Raw genomic sequence first — 21,197 nt, 5'->3', positions numbered from 1 at the left:
TCTAGCGACTGAGTTTGCCATGGTGACTTTTCGTCAGAGCCTTTGGTATTTAAGAATCTATCTCCCTGTTCTATACAGAGACCAGCTTATTTTGTAGAAGTATGGTATGTAGCCTGTCATCTTCATGCCAGCCTCCATTTATGAAGACTTCATTTGATCCAATTTCTTTTTTCTGGGTGAAAAACATGTTCCCCATCTCCCTCCTCCCCCTCACACCAGGAGAAGACTCACAGCCCAAACCACTTCTGTACTGGGGGGGTGGGGGTGGGGGTTTCTGGATCCATTTTGTCCTGGTGAGCCTTTCAGTTCACACTTATTTCGTATCTGTGGGGTTCATCTGACCCCTTGGATGCAGTCCCAGTGCCTGGCTGAGAGGGTTTCCCTTAGTCCTGTGTATGCTGAGGCCAGCTCTGAGGTTGGCAGTTTGTCTAACTTTTGGAAATGCCAGAGCTTAAGCCCGGGTACGTTCAGGCTGTTCTGTGCCAGGCTTTGTGAGGACAGGGGCTGGGGGTAGGGGACACAAAGACAGCTTATGCCTTTGGGTACATAATAAATGTGTAGAAGATTCCCTGGATGGATGGTAGCCTCTCCGTGGGGACCACGGAGCTCAAAGCACAGTGTGGAGGCCATGTCTCCCCTGGAATGTGACTCCTGGGCCTGGGCTGACTAGAGTTGTCTGTGTACCCCTGCTTACTGCCATTCTGCACACGTTGGACATTTTATGACTATAGGGACACACCAGGAAAGCAAAGGCTAGTTGAGGTGGCAGGAGAGTATGTCTGCTGCACAGGTGTGATGGGAGTGGTCACTGAGGGCTACTGGTGACAGGTCACAGTTAAATGCTCAGGAACGCAGAGTTACCTCATCCGCTGTGGATGGCATGGAAAGGGTTTTAGCCTGTGGGACCCTGTGGAAGCCCCACTTCGAAGGAAACTCCCATCGACAGAAACCCTTGACCTGATGTGGTTCCCCGCAGCCGGGGTTCCTCAATCCCTGAGGTCAGAGCACCATGAAAAGGAGGGGGGGGGCCCTCAACTGACCACTTCCTGCCAGCTGCCTTAGCAAGGAGAGGCTGTTTATAGCAAGTCCCAGGTGATTCTGCTGTGGGTGGTCTGAACTCTGACTCAAAGGTCAAGTTCATGTCCTCTGTGACTAATGGTGTCTTACCTTGTGTTCTCTGACGAACACAACAGAAATGGTTGGATTTCCTCATCCTCTTCCCATCTCTAAGTGGTGCTTGCTCATGTGGCTTCTTCCGGCAGAGTGGAAAAGTGTCTTTTTCACCAGCGCTTGTCCAGTGGGGAGAGGGCGGTGGCACCAGGCCTCACTGACCAGAGTATTTATTTTGTGAGGGATGTTAATACTGTCAAATTGTTCCAGATGCAAATCTGTTAAATCATCCGTTGGTATCCAAGACAGGGTCAGGTGGTTTCAAGACCCCCAAATCTGTAGATCCTCAAGTCCCTCACATAAAAGGCCACAGTACCTTCTCATATACTTTAAATTGCCTCTGCATTGCTTACACACCCAATACAATGTATACGCTGCATGAATAGCATAGCGCTTAAGGAATAACGGGAAGAAAAATGGTCTATATATGTCAGGAGAAAAATAAATATTAAGAGGCAGGATCTCCCATATTTACTATAGCTAGCCTCCAGTTTACTATATAGCTAAGGACTACCTTGGGCTTCTGACCTTCCTGCATCTACCTCCCTGGTGCTGGAGTTACAGACATGCTTCACACATCCAGTTTACTGGTGCTGGGGGTTTAGTGTGCTCGAAGCATGCACTCTAGCAACCCAGCTACAGCGCCAACCCCAGAGACTTTGTTTTCAGATGCAAAATTGTTTTATTAACACGTCCTGTGCAAACGATAAAAGAGTGATAAGCTTGAGTATTTGTGTGGTGATACAGAGGTAGAAATTCAACCTCCAGGGTGGAGAGAAGGATGAGGAGCAGAAGAGATTATGTTCCCAGGGTGAGCCTTACAGACCAAGTGGGTGCAGGCATAGCGTCTTTTCAAGTCTGGTCCACGCCGAGGACCAGCGTCAGTCAGGCTGGCCTTGCAGTCTGGTGGGCTGCAGGGAAAGAGCCTTTCTGCTTCTGACAGATGTGCCCGGAATCAAGAGGGAAGCTTTTAGTTTCTCACTGATCTTTCTCACAGGGAGGGTTGGTTGCTGCTGTTTAAGGAGGGAGTTGTTCGTCTTTCTGGGCTTTTCTCTAGTTCTGTGAAGAGTTAGTCCCCAAAGCCTGCCTGCCGGCTTCAGCTGAGGCTGGTGAAACAGTCGCCATTTTCACTGACTAATGGTCTTAAAACCTAGGATTTCCCATCTAAGTCCTGCTGCTCACCCTTACAGGGTACATGGGCACCCGATTCTCCATTGTCCTTACCAACAAAGATCAGAGTGGCCATTCTAGATCTTCCAAGTCAAATTTAAAATAGTCGCAACCCGCAGTTGGCTGAATGTGTAAATGCGGATCTCATGGCTAAGGAGGTTTGACTGTGTGTATGTCTCATGGAAACACACACAGGAGATCAAAGTGCCCTGCAGTCTGATTCTGGATTAGCTACCTTCCAAACCTTTTTGTTCTGGGAGCCACCCTTGGGCAGGGGCAGTCATGGACCGGTACCTTCCTGGAAGAGTGACCTTAGAACTTTGCTGTTTTGAGATCTGGTATTTTTCCATACATAATAAAAACCTTTTTTCTTTTTCTTTCTTTTCTTTTCTTTTCTTTTTTTTTTTTTATTTTTAGGAATGTTAACTATTCTGTTTTGGCTTTGTTTCTATGTGTGTACGTATTTATTGTGTGTAAGGGTTTCCTGTGTATCACAGACTTGCTTGAACTTGTGAACCTACTGCCTTAGCCTTACCAGTTTAGGGACTACAGTTGTACAGCACCACACCCAGTTGCCTGATTGACATGTTTGTCTGTCTTTCCCCCAACATTTACCTCCATCTCCCCATTCCTCACATTTTTGTGAAGTTCCCCGACTAGATTCCTTTCCTTGCAATAAATTCTCACCTGATAAGAGTGTAGAAGAGGGTGTATTCCCTTTTAATTTTGATCTGTCTCTGAAGGCATTTTCTCAGCCCAGCTCTGAGAAGTTTATATTCTTCCTGGCTTCAAAAAGGCACACACTTCCCCCCACACCTTGGGGGAGTCCTAAATGTTAACATCAGGTTTCAGTGACTGCAGAGGACCAGCAACAGTGCTGGCCTTTAGCCACATGCAAATCAACATGGCCACATAACCCACATTTTTGTGACTATCCTCTTGTCACAGCCTAGAGTTGAAGATCTCATAGAGTTGAAAATAATCACAAAAACCTCTCAATCTAGCCTGCTAGTCTGATACAGAAGGAAGCTATGATTCAGGGGTGCAATGGCAGGAACCCCAGTCCCTTGTCCCTTGGGTTGTGCTATTCCCCTGCTCTGGCATAGGTGTCTCTGCTACACCCCAGCCTCTTTCTTCCCCGGAGCAGCATTGGTACGTGCGTGTGTGTGTGTGTGTGTGTGTGTGTGTGTGTGCGCGCTCACATGCTTCTACTCCCTCAGTGGTTAGAATTGTTTTTTTGTGCTGCTTGTATGATGGCATACCCAGCCATCAGAGACCCTCCTTTTCCCTGGCAAGGTCTTCAGTGGGCAGCTCTTGCTCCTATGAGTATTCTTAATTGTTCTTTTAAAAAATAGTTATTAATTCTTTGGAGAATCTCATGCAGTGTTTTCTGATCATAGTCACCCCTTCCTGCTCCCCCCCACATCTACCCTCTCTACCCTCACCTCCCTACCCACTCAACTTTGAGTCTGTCTTCTTCCTCTTCCTTGTCTGCCCTCTCTTTTTGTCTAGCCTAGTTCATGTTACCCAACAACCCTTGGGCACGGGGCCTGGTCTGGTGTGTGGTTAACTAACCAGAAAGTCGACTCTCCTCCTGGCAGCTATCAGATGTCAATAGCAGGCTGGAGAGGTTGCTCACAGGACCAGGGTTCAATTCCCAGCACTCACATGACAGCTCACAGCTGTAACTCCAGTTCCAGTAGATCTGATGCCCTCACACAGACATACATGCAGGCAAAACACCAATGCACATAAAATAAAAATAAAGGAATAATTTTTAAACACACACACACACAGAGGGGGGGGAAGAAAGAAAGAAAGAAATACCAATAGTTCCTAAGCTAGCGGTGGCATTTTGTGCCCCCCGTCCCCTGCCTCCACACTAGGATTTTCCCTGACTTGACCTTGCTCAGGTCCTGTGCATGCTGTCACATTCTGTCAGTTCATGTGTGCATGCTGTCACATGCTGTGAGTTCATGTGTGCATGCTGTCACATGCTGTGAGTTCATATATGCAAGTGCCCCGCTGTATCTGGAAAACACTTTCCTTGAATCCAGCTGCCACCTCTGACTCTCACCAATAGTTCCCTCGCCGGTGTGTGACTGCTGCTGGCCTGGCTAGAAGCTGACTGGATCCCTTCTTGGTTTTCTGAGTATGCCTTCCATGACCCCTGCCTGACTCTCTTTCTGGCACTCTGTGGCACTGTTTCCCAAAGTCACTTACTCTTCACCCCTCTCTGTCACCTCTTCACAGTCAGTCCTGACCTGTGAAGACCCCATCATTCTTCAGAACTGTCCTCCCACATTTCCAGCTCTCTCTTCTCTGCCTCAGCTGGGAGGCCTCTTGGGGAAGGGCACCCTGTGCTTTCTAGAATGTTTCTAGATGTCTCTGAACTCTACCCACATGGAGCCAGTGTTATCTAGACACATCCCTACATTGCAGATATCCTGAGGTAGGGGAGAGAACTATCTCTGGCTGAGAACCATGGTTTAACCAGATTCACCACCAGCACACCTGTGCCTTCCTTCCCTTTGTTCCCACTAAAGTGGATGGAAGATATATATATATATATATATATATATATATATATATATATATATATATATAATGAATATAAGCCCTTTATAAATTAGGAGTCAAAAATCCACTTCAAGTTAATAAAATATACAGGCCTTTAAATTATAAATCAGGAGTCAAAAATTAACAATAAAAGACACAGAGTAGCATTGTCCATTACCAATGAGGGCTGAACATTAAATATTCCCTGCTGTTTCACAGACAGCAGACACCCTTGGCCTAGTTTCCAGGATGAGCATCCGAATGTGTGATTTTTTTTTTCTTTAACTCTTCTGTTTTGTGCACTTTGCATCCCTCTTTGCCCAGTTTCTGCTTCCTCTCTACTTCCCTGAATGGGAACCCATACAATGCAGAGCATATGTAATAGTTATCACTATGCAAAAGTCAGCCAAGGTTTGTTCTACTCTAAGTCATGGGACAGGGCAAGGCAGAGCAAGGGTTCTGGAAGAGATTCCTGACTTATATGATAAAGTGGGAGAGGATGGAGGGAGAGGAAGGCAGATTTGAGTTGGGAGGGGCCTTCCAGAGCACAGGCATGCTAATCCACACCGCCCCTTTGCCCTCTGGGCTCCAAAGCCTCATTGCTTTCTCCACAGAGCATTCCAGTCGATAAGAGATGTTCTAGTTGATAAGAGATGAAGTGAGAGGTGAACTCTCTTCAGTCTTCTATATCTGCTCAGCCCAGAGCCCTCTTACTCATATCATTCGGGGGCAGAGGTTAGTTGTGAGGGAATTCCCTTGACACAGCTTTTGGCTGTATTCGTTAAAGACCGGTACTATGGTGTGAATAAGATCAGACCTGGCATGTAGTTGCTGTTCAGTAAATAATGGTGTACGGGCCGTCTGTACAGCGATCGTCTCTGGGTGGTGAGACCATGCGTGACAAAGCTCACTAACACTCCTCTGCCTTGTTTCATTTTCAGATCCACTGTTGGGCGTCTGTGTTCCTTTATAAGAGCCAAACCCATATTTCCTCCCAACTCAGTGAAGAAAGCCCATGAATATTTTTCTCCTAGTTGAAAAGTGAAAGATCCTTCCCTCATTCCATGTGTCCTTCTTCCCTAGGTCTGACTTCCAGAAACATGGCGACCAGCGCTGTTCCCAGTGAAAACCTTCCCACATATAAACTAGTAGTGGTGGGAGATGGCGGTGTGGGCAAGAGTGCTCTCACTATTCAGTTTTTCCAGAAGATCTTTGTGCCTGACTACGACCCTACCATTGAAGACTCCTACCTGAAGCATACAGAGATTGACAATCAGTGGGCCATCCTGGATGGTGAGACCCGATGACAGTCTTGCATGGGGCGGGTCGTTACATGGGGAAGTTCAGGGGAATCTGATAGGCTTTAGTGGGGCAACATGGTTTCCTGTTATTATAGGATGGGTGCTGCGAGGCAATAGGCAGCTAGCTTCCTCGGGGAGGGGGGGGGCGCAGAGAATTCTAGAGAGAGATCATGTCTTCATAGAGTTGCCTAAAGACTTTAGTGGCCACGAAAGTGGACACGGAACAAGGAGGCCAGGCTGGACTCCAGACAGCTCAGAAATGCTCTCTCAGGAGTCGCTCGCTTGAGCAGACATGCTGATGGCAGGTATAGAAAAGTGGGGAAACTGAGGCTTTCTCTCTCTCTCTCTCTCTCTCTCTCTCTCTCTCTCTCTTTTAGATTTATTAAGGAAAGCTGAAAAAGAACTCCCAAGAATGAGGTGCTCAAAATGCCTGAAAAATTATTTCTTAGTGATCAAAGTTTATTTAGGAAGCGTCCCTTTGTTGGGAGATCTTACATCTGGCATTGTCGTCTAGTCTGGTCAAAATTAGTGTTGTGGTCAAAGAACTTACTAGAAAAGTGAATTCCCAGGCCCTTCTCGTTCTGAAACTCCGAGGACAGAGAGTGATGGCCTGTTTTTAGCACAGCCTATAGGGACTGACGAGCTGGAGTCCACGTTCTAGAGTCCCCTGGCCATGATTTTCTATTGCCCAAGTCTCTTCCATAAACAAAGGCCCATTAAGCCCAGGCCACTGGTCTAGGAGGGGGGTTTGGAAAACTGCTGACTTACAAGGTTCTTTCAGATAAGTGCAGTCTGCAAATATTTTTTCTCAGTCTGTGTCTTGTTTTCCATTCTCAAGACAGTTTCTTTGAAAGGCTAGACGTTTCTGTTTTGACGCCGTCTAGTTTATTCGTTCTTTTACAGAGTGTGCTCTTGGTATTTTGTCTAAGCAATCTTTGCCTAACCCAAGGTCACGACAGTATTTCTCATGGTTTCTCCTTGAGTTTAATTGTTTGGGGTTTTTCGTTTAGGTTTTGGCCTATTCTGTATACTTTGCATGTGGCATGGGGATGAGATGAATCCCCCAGAACTGCTTGTTGAGGACATTCTTCCTCCCAGTTGCCTTTGTCTCTCTAGTGACAACCAGTTCCCTGTGTAATCTGTCTTTGGTCCGGATGTCTGATTTAAGACAAATGACCATTGCCTCACCGGCTATAGCATTTTAACAAACTCAGTAGCCAAAGCTGTGAGAATGGATATATGAATTATAGACTCCGTTAAAATGTCTGATTTTGTTTGAGATAGTGTTAAATTTGTATATAACCTGAAGGAGTTTCTGTCATGTTTGATACTGAGCCTGGGACTTTAACTCAAAATCTGCAAGTTGTCATAGCCCTGAGCCATGTCCTCAGTCTTAAGAATGGATGTCTTAGTGGACAGTGCTAAGTTTTTTAAATGTGAACACGCTCTGTCTGTCTCGACATTTATCTTACACCTCTCATGATCTCTCAATGGTTTTACACTTTCAGGTACACAGGTCTTTTATGTACATTTTGACAGAGTTATACTTACATCTGCATTGATATTATGGTAAATGTTTTTAATTTCAGCTTTGGTTGTTTGCTACTAGACTATATAAATATAAGTGATTTCTAATTAATTCTTAAAAATGAGCTTAAGATAGCTTATGAAGGAATGGGTTTCATTGTGGCATTTTAAACATATATGCCATTATAGGTAATTGATTCTAATCCATTCCTTGCCCCCTCCCACTGCATTCCCTGTGCCTCCTGACCCCCTCCAAAGTAATTGATTTCTTTTTATTAATCACACAACTGCTGGTTATTAGTTTAGTGACTCTTTGTGAGATCTTTTCCCCTAGATGATCAAGCTGTGGTAGAGGTATTTTTATATTTTCTTTTTCAATCTGAATGGTTTTTACTTCCTGTTTCTTGCCTTCCTTGAGTGACTAAGCCTCCAGTTCTACACTGATTGACCTAATAAGAACAGACATCCTTGCCTTGATTCCGAGGCCGTGGTCAGTCTTCTGGCCCGAGTAACCATAGATTTATTAGGCGGAGATACTCTTTGTCAGGTTAGGGAAGCTCCTTTCCCTAGTTTGCAAAGGTGTTTCAGTCAGGAATGGATGCTGGACCTCTGGAAGAGCAGTCAGTGATCTTAACCACTGAGCCATCTCTCCAGCCCTTGTGTGTATGTTTCTTAATTTGCTCAGTTTATCAGAGTTTCCAAATTTATTAGCATAAGGCTTTTGATAATTATTATCTTTATAATCTTATTTATCTTTATTTATTATCTTTATGTTTGTTTATATTTGCATATCTTGGATATTTGTATATCTTGTTTATTATCTTTATAATACTTGTAAATTCTACAGTGAAGTCATCTCTCATTTTCGATACTGGTAACTTGTATCTTTTTTCCTTCCTTTTCCTGATCAGGCAACGGCTGGGTTTTCTTTTTTCTTTTTTCTTTTTTTTTTTTTTTTTTTTTTTTTCCCGAGACAGGGTTTCTCTGTGTAGTCCTGGCTGTCCTGGAACTCACTCTGTAGACCAGGCTGGCCTCGAACTCAGAAATCCACCTGTCTCTGCCTCCCAAGTGCTAGGATTAAAGGCATGCACCACCATGGCTGGGTTTTCTATGTATTGATTTTTTTCTGAGTGAGCACGGGCACCCGTTGATTTCTCTCGTTTGGTTCCATTGATTTCCACTCATAACCGTTCTTTCTGCTTCTGTACTTACTTTGGATTTAAGTTTCTCTTGTTCTCATGTCCTTGAAGAGGAATGTCTTGCTGTTCTACCCAGGCTAATCTCCTCCAAGGCTCAGTGATCCTTCTACTCAGCACCCCAAGTACCTGACACTGTAGGGACAGCACTATGCCCCACCTTGTTCTAGTTGCCGGAAATGCAATCAGATATTGTTGATTTGAGTCATTTTATTTTTTCCTTGGGACATTCATTTGGTGCTATAAAACTCTCTAAATTACTCCTTTAGCTGTATTCCACAAATTGTAATATATATTTTCCTTCCTTCCTTCCTTCCTTCCTTCCTTCCTTCCTTCCTTCCTTCCTTCCTTCCTTCTTCTCTCCCCCAGCCCCCCGAGATAGAGTCTCACTATGTAACTCTGGCTGCCCTGGAAAACTCTGTTAAGCAAGGCTGGCCTTCAGTTCACAATTCATTTCCTGCCTCTGCTACCCGAGTGCTGGGTGGGTTTCAAGCCTGTGCCACTCTGCCTGGCTTGTGTTTTCATTTCTATTCCGTTTCAAATTCTAGTTTTCTTTAGATTTCTTCTCTGACCCCTAGGTTATTTAGAACTATCTTATTTAGTTTTCAAGTATTTGGGAATTTCCCAAAAAAATCTCTGTGTTCCTGATCTTTAGTTCCAGTGTGTCAGGGAACATGCAGTCCAACCTTTGAAGTCTTTATGGAGGCTTGTCTCTGTGCCCAGAAGATGGGCTGTCTTCCTAGATGTTCCCAGAGTCTGCTGTGACTGGATAGGATACTCTGTGAGGGTTTCACACGTCACACTGACGGATGATGTTCAGGTCTCCCGTGTCTTCACTGGTTTTCTGAATTCTTATTCTGTCAGTTATTAAGAGGGGAGTGCTGCATGTCAGGCTGTGATTGTAAATTTCCTTGCTTTCTACCAGGGTTTTCCTGGTGCATTTTTAAAGCAATACTCTGTCATTAAATGCATAGACAGTTAGGACTGATCTATCCTCTGGACAACTGGCCCTCTAGTCATATTAAAGTGGCTCTCGTCATTCCTGACTTCTTGCTACCTGCGCTGCACCTTGAAACTGTGAGGACCTGGAGATAGGCACTTCATTCCTCAGCAGGACCACGCTTTGCTGAAGGGATGCATGCTATGGTATGAAAAGCATCTCACAGAAAACACACCAGCCTTCGGGGCCTTGTCGGCAGCCTGGGATTCTGATCTGTTTCACTGGGTGACAGGTAGACAGATGTGTCCCTACTCAGAAAGTTGCATGTGATCTTCTCTCTTCTAGCGTGTTCTTCCAGTAGAAGAACATAATTCACTAAGATCCTGTCTTTTGTCTCTTTTTTAAGGCAGGTCTCCTGTGTGGCATGCTGGCTTTGAACCCACTGTGTAGCTGAGGTTGAACTTGAGTCTCTGATCCTCCTGAGTTCTAGGATAGGATGCATATACCAGGCCTTCTGGCACGGTAGACAAGCACCTTACCAACTGAGCTACATCCACAGCCTATTAAATGTCACTTTATTGGTAAGGTCTTCCATGACCAAGACAACTACACTAGTATTTACCCATCCCTGTTATTCCTGCCAGTAAATACTTTTTAAACTGAACAATGTATATGCAGTAACAGGCTCAATGGATTAGCTAACATTATTCTCTTTGCTTTCCTAATTCTTAGTAAAGAATATACATGTAGCTATTAGAAAATTTACACTTATGCGCATTCTTTGTTGCCTTCTTCCTTCCTTGCTTGCTTGTTTGTGTCCTTCTTCTCTTTCTTGTTCTTCCTCTCCTCCTTCTTCTTAATATAGAAGGTCTCACTATGTAGCTTTGGCTAGCCTAGAACTCTCTATGTAGGCCAAGATGACCTTGAACTCCCTGAGATCGGCTTGCCTTTGTCCCCAGGGTACTGGACGAAAGGCATGTGCCATCCCACCCAGCCTGCACTTTCTAAAATAACTGCAGGCACCATCTCCTGGAATATCCCGTGCTTTAGGGCAGACTGAGTTAAATACATGGAAATAAGCTTCTTTACTGCAGGTCTTATAAAAACCCTTTACTGTATAACGTATATTAGGAACATAGAGTATATTGTTAGGATTCCTCCCCAAAAGAACTATTTTAGGCACTTCATTTTAGGCTGTGTTCCACAGAAAACATTCAGAGAAATATTGCATAACACATAGAGAGGAGAACACCTCCTGGTACAAGTTGTGGCTCAGTCAGTGTTATTTCTTTTTATTGCCGTGTAAGCTTCTTTAATGTTTTTCTAAGTAACTTTGAACATTTGCCTCTCAGGGAGAAAACAGTATTTTCCAGGGTGCCTCTTAGCTGAGGTGATGCCATTTCTTCCCAGCAGAGACAGGGGGAGCATGGTCCTAAGGTTACTTTAGGAGCTCAGGTCAGTGAGACCAGGCCTGACTTAGTGTCTTAGGTTTTCTATGTGTTTTAATGGGATCCAGGCTTTTATGTGATAAAACACCATAACCAAAGCAAGTCTGAGAGGAAAGGTTTATTTGGCTTCCACTTCCACATCCCAGTCTACCATGGAAGGAAGTCGGGACAGGAAGAGTCAGCTGAGGCAGGAACCTGGAGGCAGAAGCTGAGGCAGAGGCCATGGAGGGGTGATATGTACTGACTAGCTCCTCATGGCTTCCTCAGCCTGCTTTCTTATAGAACCCAGGGCCACCAGCCCAGGGTTGGTGGCCCCTCCCACCGTGGGCCTGCTGTTCCTTCATCAATCACTAATTTAGAAAATGCCCTCCAGGCTTACTGAGAGCCAAATCTTACGAAGGCATTTTCTCAGTTTGAGGCTCTCTCCTCTCTAATAAGTCCAGCTTATGTCATGTTGACATAAAGTTAGCCAGCATGCTTAGCCTATGGCATTGCCCACCTAGGTCTTCCTTAAGAATGGATACTAGATTCCCAGACTAGCACATTCCTCAGCATAAATTCTCCCATTTTTAACAAGGCTTAAGTCATTTCAGCTGAGTATGGCTTTGAGAAGGATGTCCCATATAGAGAGAATGTCGTAATACGTCTCAATCGGGGGTTTCAACCCGTCATTGATCGCTCAGTTCTCAGATAAGAGACACAAAACGTTTATATTTATTATAACCCTATAATACACTAGAGCTGGACAGATATCTACCCTCTAAACTTTTAAAATCTACTTCCCCATAAATAACCCCTAGTTGTAACTTGCCATGTTCCATCTGGGCAGCTCTTAACTCCAACTGGCCATGTTTTCGAGATTCCTACCCCATGCGTCTTCTCTCTCTCTCCCCCCTTCCTCTCCTCTGCTGGTCTCTGCCTCAGACCCCAAGCCTGGGAACCAAAACCCCACCCACCTCTCTTCTGCCCAGCTATAGGCTGTAGGCATCTTTAATCAACTGATAGTTTTAAATTAAGGAGCAAGGTCACATAATATCACTTGGTTTACTGGTTGATTCTCTTGTCTCTGAGGCAACCAGGGCCAGTATTTAGCATTACAATACATAGCAACAGACTAAACCTCAACAGAGAACCTTAATCAAAGGCCTGTTATATTTAGGCCTGAACATAACACTGACCCTATCTGGGAGGTGTGCAAACCTTGGAGAGCCATCGATCTTCCTGAGCAACCAGTGCTCTGGGGTCCTGCTTTCCCTGCTGTAAGGTACCATCTGGGGATGTGCTAAACCTGGGGGGTAGATGCCTTCAGTCGCCCCATACCTCACCAATCTCAGAGTGCTCTGGATTTTGCTTTTTCTTGTCCCAGACTGAGGGCAAAAACATTGTAGCATGAGTTGAGCAATGATGGCAGCAATGGTGATTGTGGGGGGTGGGGGTGGGGTCATGATGATAGCAATGATGTCATGGGCCGGACCGTTACTGCTGGAAAACCCATGAATGCACTCTTTACCTCTTCCACATGCTGTCATGGTAGCCACTGTTACAGATGGAAATAAGGTCGAATGTTATGATTTGTATACAGAATGTCTGTTTCCCTCAGGCTCTGGTGTTGAGTGCTTGGTCACTAGGCAGTGGCAATCTTTTTGGAGGTGGGAGATCTTGGAGGAAGCCGGTCACTGGAGGTGTCTCTTTGGAAGTTCTACCCAGTCTCCAGTCCCTCCCTTGCTCTTTGCTTCCTGTCTACCATGAGACAAACAGCTTTATCCTCCACAAATCCTTGCCACCCTGACGCTTGGCCTTGTCACAGTCCTGTGATCAACAGAAGCCAGGACTGTGAACTAAAAATCTGAGTAAATCCTTCCTCCCTTGAGCTGGTTTTCTTCGGTACTTGGTCAGTGTTGGTGAAACCAACCGAGACACTGAGTTTCTGACAGCTGGCATTGGCTCAAACTCCCAAAGACCACCACACACTGCATAGATGGCTGGGCATGAGAATCTTCGTCAATGTGACAGCCAATTCTGGTGGCTCTAGGGAGTGGTGTTGAATTCCTAGGGAGAAGGCACACAGCTGGATTGTCAGGATTCCATCCCATCCCTGGCCTGCCTTCCTGTGCTGTCCTCCCCATGGCTGTGGTCATGTGTGCAGGCACACTCAGGAGGATCCCTCTGAGATCCCACTCCCAGGGGGCTCACTGGGTGCTTGCCATATTACAAACCTGTTTCTTGCTTCATTTGAATTCTTTCCCACAGTGAACATTTCCTCTATACAATCTGTCCACCCATTAACTGTGGGTCCTCTTCAGTGCTTCCTCCTGGCTGTCTGGATTCTCCTGGTCTCTTGGACCCTTCCTTACCCTGGCTTGTACCTGTGTGGTTCACTGCATTCCAGTTCTGAGTCAGGAAGCTCTGAGCCTCAAGCAGAGTCTTGGAGTTATATGTTTGAGGTTTTCTGCTGTGAGGTGTGTGTGTATGTATACACAACTATATATACATATACACATATGTATACATACACACATATATGCATACACATATCTATCTATCCATCTATCAATCATCTATCTCATAAAATCCACTATTGGAACTATACTGAAATATACAGGTATGTGTTGTTCAGTACATTATCCTTGCTCTATATCACCACCTGTTTCCAAAACTTTTCATTCACCCCCAACCACACTGACACCCGCTTACCTATATATGCACAGACTTCCTTCCTGTTTCACCCAATCATGGCATTCATCATTCTACACTTACGCCCTCCCCTCAGCTATGAATGTGGCTTGTAATTCTCTTTGGGTTCCGCTGTTCAGTCCCTCATCTCAGCAATGCTGTGTGTCCCTGTTGATTCTGCTGGGCTAGAGCCTGAAGGCTGCTGAGCTCATCAGATCAGCCTCTTACCCAGTGCAGAAGGAGAAGTGACTTGCCTGGAGCCACACCTGGCCAATGGCCGGGCCAGGCCTCAGCCTCCTGACCCCACTAAGTATGGTCTCCACCTTCTCGTGTTCACTTCTGCTTTGGCACAAGCTTTAAGCATGCTGAACAGCTGTTGGCACACACCTCTGCCCACTTACAGAAGAAGCAAGTGTTTCTGGACTTCCCCTCCCCATCTGGCTCCAGGCTCACTCTGCGTGCCAGCCTCTGGGACATCCATTGCCACAAAACATCAAAGAGTCATTCTGCAGCCCCTTCCTGCCCGGGAGCTCTCCCGACCCAGGCTCCTAACCTTGCTGTCCCTCTTCTCCTCGGCAAGGGCTCGTTCTTTGTGAATGAGCCTGGCTGTCTGTCCTCTGGCACCCTCGGAAGCCAGGACATTTCTACCCTGGCTTCTGCCCAAAACTAGACACAAGTGTACTTGTCTTCTACGGGGAGTGGGGTGGGGGCTGGACCTGGCTTTTCCCTGAACATTCGAATCCACACTCTTTCTGGAGCAGGAAGAGAGGAAGGAACCAGAAAGCTTATTGGGAGAATTTTCTGGGCTGGGGCTTTGACCCACTTATGCTTACCATCCAATGGTCAGCATTCGAGGGGGCACATCAGGTGCCTCCAAGCAAGAACGGAGGAGAGTTAAGAGTCAGCCTGTCCTCTACCCTTTGTCCTCTTTCCTAAAGACAGTGATTTGGGGAATTTCCCTCTTTCCCTGTGGTAGTAAGTAAGGCCACTGGCCTCAGGGGGTGAATCCAGCCTTACAGGTCTGTGTCTGCCCCTTTCTCCTGGCTGTGTGAGTCATTCCTGCAGGAATGCTTCCAATGGCCTGGGGCAGGCTTTGCAGGTAGGGAGCTCTCTTCACCTGGAAGAGCTCCTAAATCCTTTCTTGCTGGTATTTGGTGCTAGCAGAAGACCACTGACCGGACTTTCTTTGCCTGCTACCAGCCAGGCTAAGGGCCTTGCAAAGATTGTTTCTGATAGATAGCCTTGACAGCTCTGCTAGGTCAGTAGGATGCAGAGAGCTAACAGGTAAAATGAAACTCACCTTGCAGTAAACACAGGTGCTCTGTGCAGCTAATAAACAGGAGACCAGCAGGTGAGTTGAGGAGATATGGGACTGATGGTTTTGAGCGGGGGAGGCATGTGATCTGTCTCGTTTCACGCTTGCTTTTGGCTTGTGTGTAGAGGAATAAAACTGGGGTACAGTGAGTGGTAGCCTAGGGCTGTGGGGGAAGAAGTGAGAAGAAGCAGGTTCCAGATACAGTTTTAGGGGGAACCACAGGGTTTGTGGATGAAGAATAAATCATGGGATGGGGAAAGAAAAAATACGTTATGGAATGGAACTGGGAATCCTGGGACTAATTTTGGACTTATCAAGTCCGGACTGCCTTTCATATAAAGAGCAGAATCAAGGTGTTTCTAGAGGAAGGGATAGGCTCAGAAGATAGCCAGGCATCTACTTCCAGGAGATGAGGGGTGGAGCATGGGTTTCAGAGGAGGGGAGGCTGATTCTTTTTAATCATATACTTTTTCATTAAGATATAATCCACACTTGGGAGGCAGAGGCAGGCAGATTTCTGAGTTCGAGGCCAGCCTGGTCTACCAAGTGAGTTCCAGGACAGCCAGGGCTATATAGAAAAACCCTGTCTCGAAAAACAAAACAAAACAAAACAAAACAAAAAAAGATATAATCCACAGCCAGGTGGTGCTGGCACATATCTTAATCCCAACACTCAGGAGGCAGGTGGATCTCTGTGAGTTGAGTCCTGGTCTACAGAGTGAGTTCCCAGACAGCCAGGACTACATAGAAAAGCCATGACTTGAAAAAAAAAATAATAATAGAAAAAAGGAAAGGAAGGAAGAAAAACATGTAGACCACATGCACAATTGCAGGTTTTAGCATGCTTATTGCCTTAATTAGGGTTTCATTGCTGTGAAAAGATACCAGGACTGTGGTAACTCTTATAAAGGAAAACTTGAATTGGGCAGGCTTATAGTTTCAGAGGTTTAGTTTCAAGGATTGGAAGTATGGCAGCATGCAGGCAGACATAGGGCTCGAGGAACCAAGAGTTCTACATCTTCATTCGCAGACAGCAGGAGACTGTGTACCACACTGGACATAGACTGAGCATGGGAGACCCCAAAGCCTGCTTCCACAGTGACACACCCCCTAAAAGTGCCAACCCCCCCCATGCCAGCCATTCACACAGATGAGTCTATGGGGGCCATACCTACTCAAACCACCACACCTATCCACGTTGTGCACTTATAAATCACCAACCGATTCATAAATTAATAATCACTAAAATTACAGCCATGAATTCCTGAATGTTTTCTATATCCCCCAAAACATTCATACTTGAGCCCCTACTCCTCATCCTCCCTCCCCGGACCCCAGACTCTACTCTCTGCCCTTGTGTGGTTACCAGCTCTCACATCTCGTTTGTGTGGAAACATAGCACGAGTCTTGTGAATAGCTTCGGTGCTTGGGAGGCTCTTTGAGTTGCTGCAGACCTTCAGGTTCTTCTTCATGTGTGTGGCTGACATTCTGGTGTACAGAGACACACACTTTGCTCGCTCTTTCACGGGCTCCTGAGGCTGTCTCTCCTTGGAAGACTCTCGAATGACGCCTGGCTCTTGGCTGGAGAACGTTGCTGGACCCCCTCAGCTGCTTTGTCTCTCTGTGGACTCAACGTCTCCGGTTCTCCTGGGTGTGCTGCTAGGGCTCACATGTTTAACACTGCATCCCACCCACAGTGCATGAGGGGCCCACAGACTTGGCAGTCCGTTCTGGGGGGGGACTGTGAAATTTATTCTTGTTTCTAAGATAAGAGTGGAGGTGATAACAAAGAAGAAAGTGGTGACAGGGACGAGGAACCTAGCTGATTTGGAATTCTTAGGAGCTCAGGAAGGACTCCATTGAAAGGAAACCACCAGGCCCAGCTGTATATCTCTTCCCAGGTCTGCAGATCTGCCCACAGGCATAGTCTGGGGAGAGTGTGATGGAGTCATTTGGGAGCAGGTGTTGGAGGAACAGCCTTAAGCCCTCCACAGCAGAGGCATCTGTCTTTACCCTTCCTTTACGACCTGCCTGCTGACCTGCCTGCTATCAGGATTTGGACATGTTCTGTTAGCTTCTTGCTCATAGGGGGTAGGCATAAGGAGCTAGATGCAAGGGTGAGTTCAGAACCTACCCTATGGTTCATTGGCACAGCAGCCTGAAGCTTACTGGTCGCAGCCGGGCTCAGTCTCTTCACTTGTGATTGACTGGCCTCCCAAAGTGGCTGTGAAATGGAACCTGGGTTGTGGACCACAGAGTTGTTTCTCTCCACTCTTCCCAGCTACCAGGGCCCTTCCCGGGCTCTGTTGTGTTCCCATGATGCTCCTGAACTCTGGCTATGGCCTTGAGGCCTTTGCTGTCCTCTGCAACTTCTCCTTGGTGTCTGTCTGTCTTTCTTTCTTTCTTCCTTCCTTCCTTTCTCTTTTTCTTTCTTTCTCTCTTTCTTTCTTCTTTTTTTTAAAGATTTATTTCTTATTATATATAAGTACACTGTAGCTGTCTTCAGATGCACCAGAAAAGGGCACCAGATCTCATTACAGATGGTTGTGAGCCACCATGTGGTTGCTGGGATTTGAACTTAGGACCTTCAGAAGAGCAGTCAGTGCTCTTAACCGCTGAGCCATCTCTCCAGCCCCTCTTTCTTTCTTTTTTTTTGAATTATTTTTTTTAAGATTTATTATATTTATATATAAGATTTATTTATATTATAATTATTATATTTACATGAGTAGCTGTTTTCAGACACACCAGAAAGGGGCGTCAGATCCCATTACAGATGGTTGTGAGCCACCATGTGGTTGCTGGGAGTTGAACTCAGGACCTCTGCGAAAGAAGTCAGTGCTCTTAACCGCTGAGTCATCTCTCCAGCCCCTGTCAGTCGTTTCATCACTGACAAATACCTGAGAGCACAATTTAAGAAGAAGAAAGGTTTATCTCTGCTCATCATTGCAGATGGTTTGGTTGACAGTCTGCCAGCTCCGTCACTTTGGGCCTGCAGTGAGGCAGAACATCATTGTGGCAGGAATATATAGAGCAGGAAGCTGTTTGCTGAGAAGCAAAGAGAGGGAGAGAGGCAGGGCGAAAGGGACCAGAGCAAGAGTCCCTTCAAGGGCCTGTCCCCAGTGACCTACTTTCTCTACGTAGGCCCTACCACCTAAAGTTGTCACCACCTCCCAAAATAGAGCCACCAGCTGGGAGCCAAGTCTTTGACAGATTTTATATTCAAACCATGACAATCTCATCCCCGAGAGCAGCGTCAGAGGACGGGTGTCTCTGGCTTCTCTAAGAACTCCACAAAGTCATGGAGAACCTTCCCAGAACGGGCACTCACACCTACAGTTTGCACACCAACCCAGGGGATCTTGGGCCTCGTGCACACCTACCCCACGTTCTTCTCACTCTACGCCCCACAGCTGGAGTAGTATGGCATCATGAACAGGCATCCCTGGGATTAGTAGCTGTGGAATATTACTTGCTGTTTTCCTGTGGGCATTGGGTTGGGAAAGCTGGTGTCATTGCCAGAGGGAATCCTTCCCTCATGGCCAGGAAGCCAGCTGGAAGCTCTGTAAAACTCTGGCTCCTTCCCTGGAGGCAGCCGGAGGTGGCCTGGCTTTCACAGCCTGCCAAAGCAGCTCCTTTTCAGGGGACAACGAGTGGTTAGTGCACCCAGCCATGCTTTGGGGGAACCCAACCTTGCCCTATTACACACCTGACCCAGAGAGTGAGAACAGTTCTGACAGGAAGGAGCAAGCCTGTCACTGTGTATGCTCTGTGAGGCGATGCAGCTCAATACAAACATAGCTAGGGAGGCACGGGCTTTCCCACCCAGCTTGCCTGGAAAGTAAGCTTGATTATTCTCCCTTCCCATAGAAGGCCTGGGGATTACAGAATGAACAAACTTGAGATGTGGTCACTGGAAATAGCATCTCCAGAAATAAATAAGATATAGATAGATAGATAGATAGATAGATATAGATTAGATATAGATAGATTCTTTGTGAGCTCCATATCATGTACCCCAGTCCCAATCATTTCCCTGTCCCCTCATATTTACCCTTCACCTTTGCACGCTCCCCAAATAACACACACACACACACACACACACATACACACACACACACAGAGCACAGAAAACATCTCATTGTAGTGTGTCATCTGTAGTGTGTCACAGTGTGTCCCATAGTCTATCCCTCTGTCTACACATCTTCACTTGCAAACGCTCATTGCCATGAGTCATTGGTCTGGTTCGAGTGAGGTCTGTGGCTTCTATGACATCATCAATATTGGATTCTCATTGGGCCTCCTCCAGGTTATCCTGTTGTTGCCCCGGGTCATGCAGCTTTGAATCGGCAGGACTGGCCTTTCATGAGTCCCAACCATTCTCAGATGACATAGACATTGGGGTTGGCTGACTTGGAGCCCTAAATATGGGCCTGGGTGGCAGCTGAGCTGGTCAGCCTGCCCACTCTCCCTTATCCGCACCACCAGGTCAAGCCCTTGGTTTACCCGATGCTGCCATCAGCAGTAAGCAGGGTCATCTCTCTTGCTCTCCGCCCTCAGGCTGGCTTACTTGTGCCTTCGCCATTAGGGCTAGCACACTCTCAAGTGTTGCAGCCACAAGAGACAGGGCCAGCGGCCAGCTCTCCTTACTACCTCAGGGAAGGGCATCACCTATGTCTGTCTCTCTCTCTCTCTCTCTCTCTCTCTCTCTCTCTCTCTCTCTCTCTCTCTCTCTCTCTTTCTCTCGTTACCTCACTCAGGGCAGGGCAAAGGAGTGGCAGGGCTGGATCTCCCTTGCTCTCACCCTTGACATCACTATCTTTATTCTGGAACCCATGTGTCCACGTCACCAGTGAAAGCTTCAAAGTCAGTTCTTAGTGCTTTTCCTTCAACCTAAAAGGCCATTCACGGAGGTCATGGCATTCCTCGAATGAGGAATGTGCCTTGTGTTTCCGCACATTTTTGAACCCACCTTGGAGCTACACCTGGGGGAAGACCCAAGAGAATAGTACCCGGCTCCTGATCTCCACCACTCACTACCAAAGCGTAGAGCTGAGCCAGGCTACAAGGTACACGTCTGAAGAACTGAGGTCACAGGCTGGAAGAAGACTCCAGAGATGACAGAGACTGAGGCCTCCCATGAGGGAGACCTCCTCACAGCTCTGCCTCTGAGCCCAAGGGAGGCTGGGACAGCCAGAGAGGAGGGGAGTAGGCTTCAAGCTTGGAGGTCATAGCTTCAGCATGTGTTTGGAATCTGGATGCTTGTCTCGATCTAGGTGGCCAGACCCATATCTAGATAAATAAAGAGAGGGAAGAAAGGAAGGAGAAAGGAAGGAGAAGAGAAGTCAATCTTGACAGATAACATCAAAAGCCCAGGCTGGCGCCCTTCCATACTGGCTGTCTGCCCACCCGAGACTTGAGCAGTGCTAACATGTGGGATGAGATCTTAGAGCAGCCTGCACTGGTATTTTCCAACTGGAGACTCTCTCTCTCTGCCTCCCAGTGCTGCCTGTACCACTGCAGACTGGCTGAACACCTCTGCTCCCACCGTGAGTAAGGCTGCTCCTCACTTACCCAGAGGTCTCCGACCTTCACAAGACAAGGAGGGAAAGCAGGCAGAGTTGCTCTCCTGAGAGCGGAAGCTGGGTACCTTCAGCCTCCCCTAGGAAGCTTGGGTGGCAGGACATGAAACGGTGTAATATATTGTACAAAATAATGGACCTTGTTATGAGACCTTCATGCATGTATACAATTACTCACATGATCCTCTCTTGTACATCCCACCCCTATCTTTTTTTTTCTTTTCAGATAGTCAAATAGTCTCCTTTGTGTGTGTGTGTGTGTGTGTGTGTGAGAGAGAGAGAGAGAGAGAGAGAGAGAGAGAGAGAGAGAGAGAGA

The 21,197-nt window shown here is 46.6% G+C and overlaps 1 protein-coding gene across 2 annotated transcripts in view; it reads left to right on the top strand.

Moving 5' to 3' along the window:
- The window catches only part of Mras (muscle RAS oncogene homolog), a 57,436-nt gene that overhangs the window by 24,296 nt on the left and 11,943 nt on the right, over window positions 1-21,197 (top strand). For both annotated transcript variants that reach the window (XM_029543456.1, XM_021206359.1), the window contains exon 2: window positions 5,983-6,192. In XM_029543456.1, the coding sequence (XP_029399316.1) occupies window positions 6,000-6,192 (193 nt within the window). In that variant the 5' untranslated portion in view covers window positions 5,983-5,999. The remainder of the gene's footprint in view (window positions 1-5,982; window positions 6,193-21,197) is intronic.

This window comes from Mus pahari, chromosome 10, assembly GCF_900095145.1.
Source record: "Mus pahari chromosome 10, PAHARI_EIJ_v1.1, whole genome shotgun sequence".
NCBI classification, from domain to species: Eukaryota; Metazoa; Chordata; class Mammalia; order Rodentia; family Muridae; genus Mus; species Mus pahari.
This window is presented reverse-complemented; position numbering and strand designations above follow the sequence as displayed.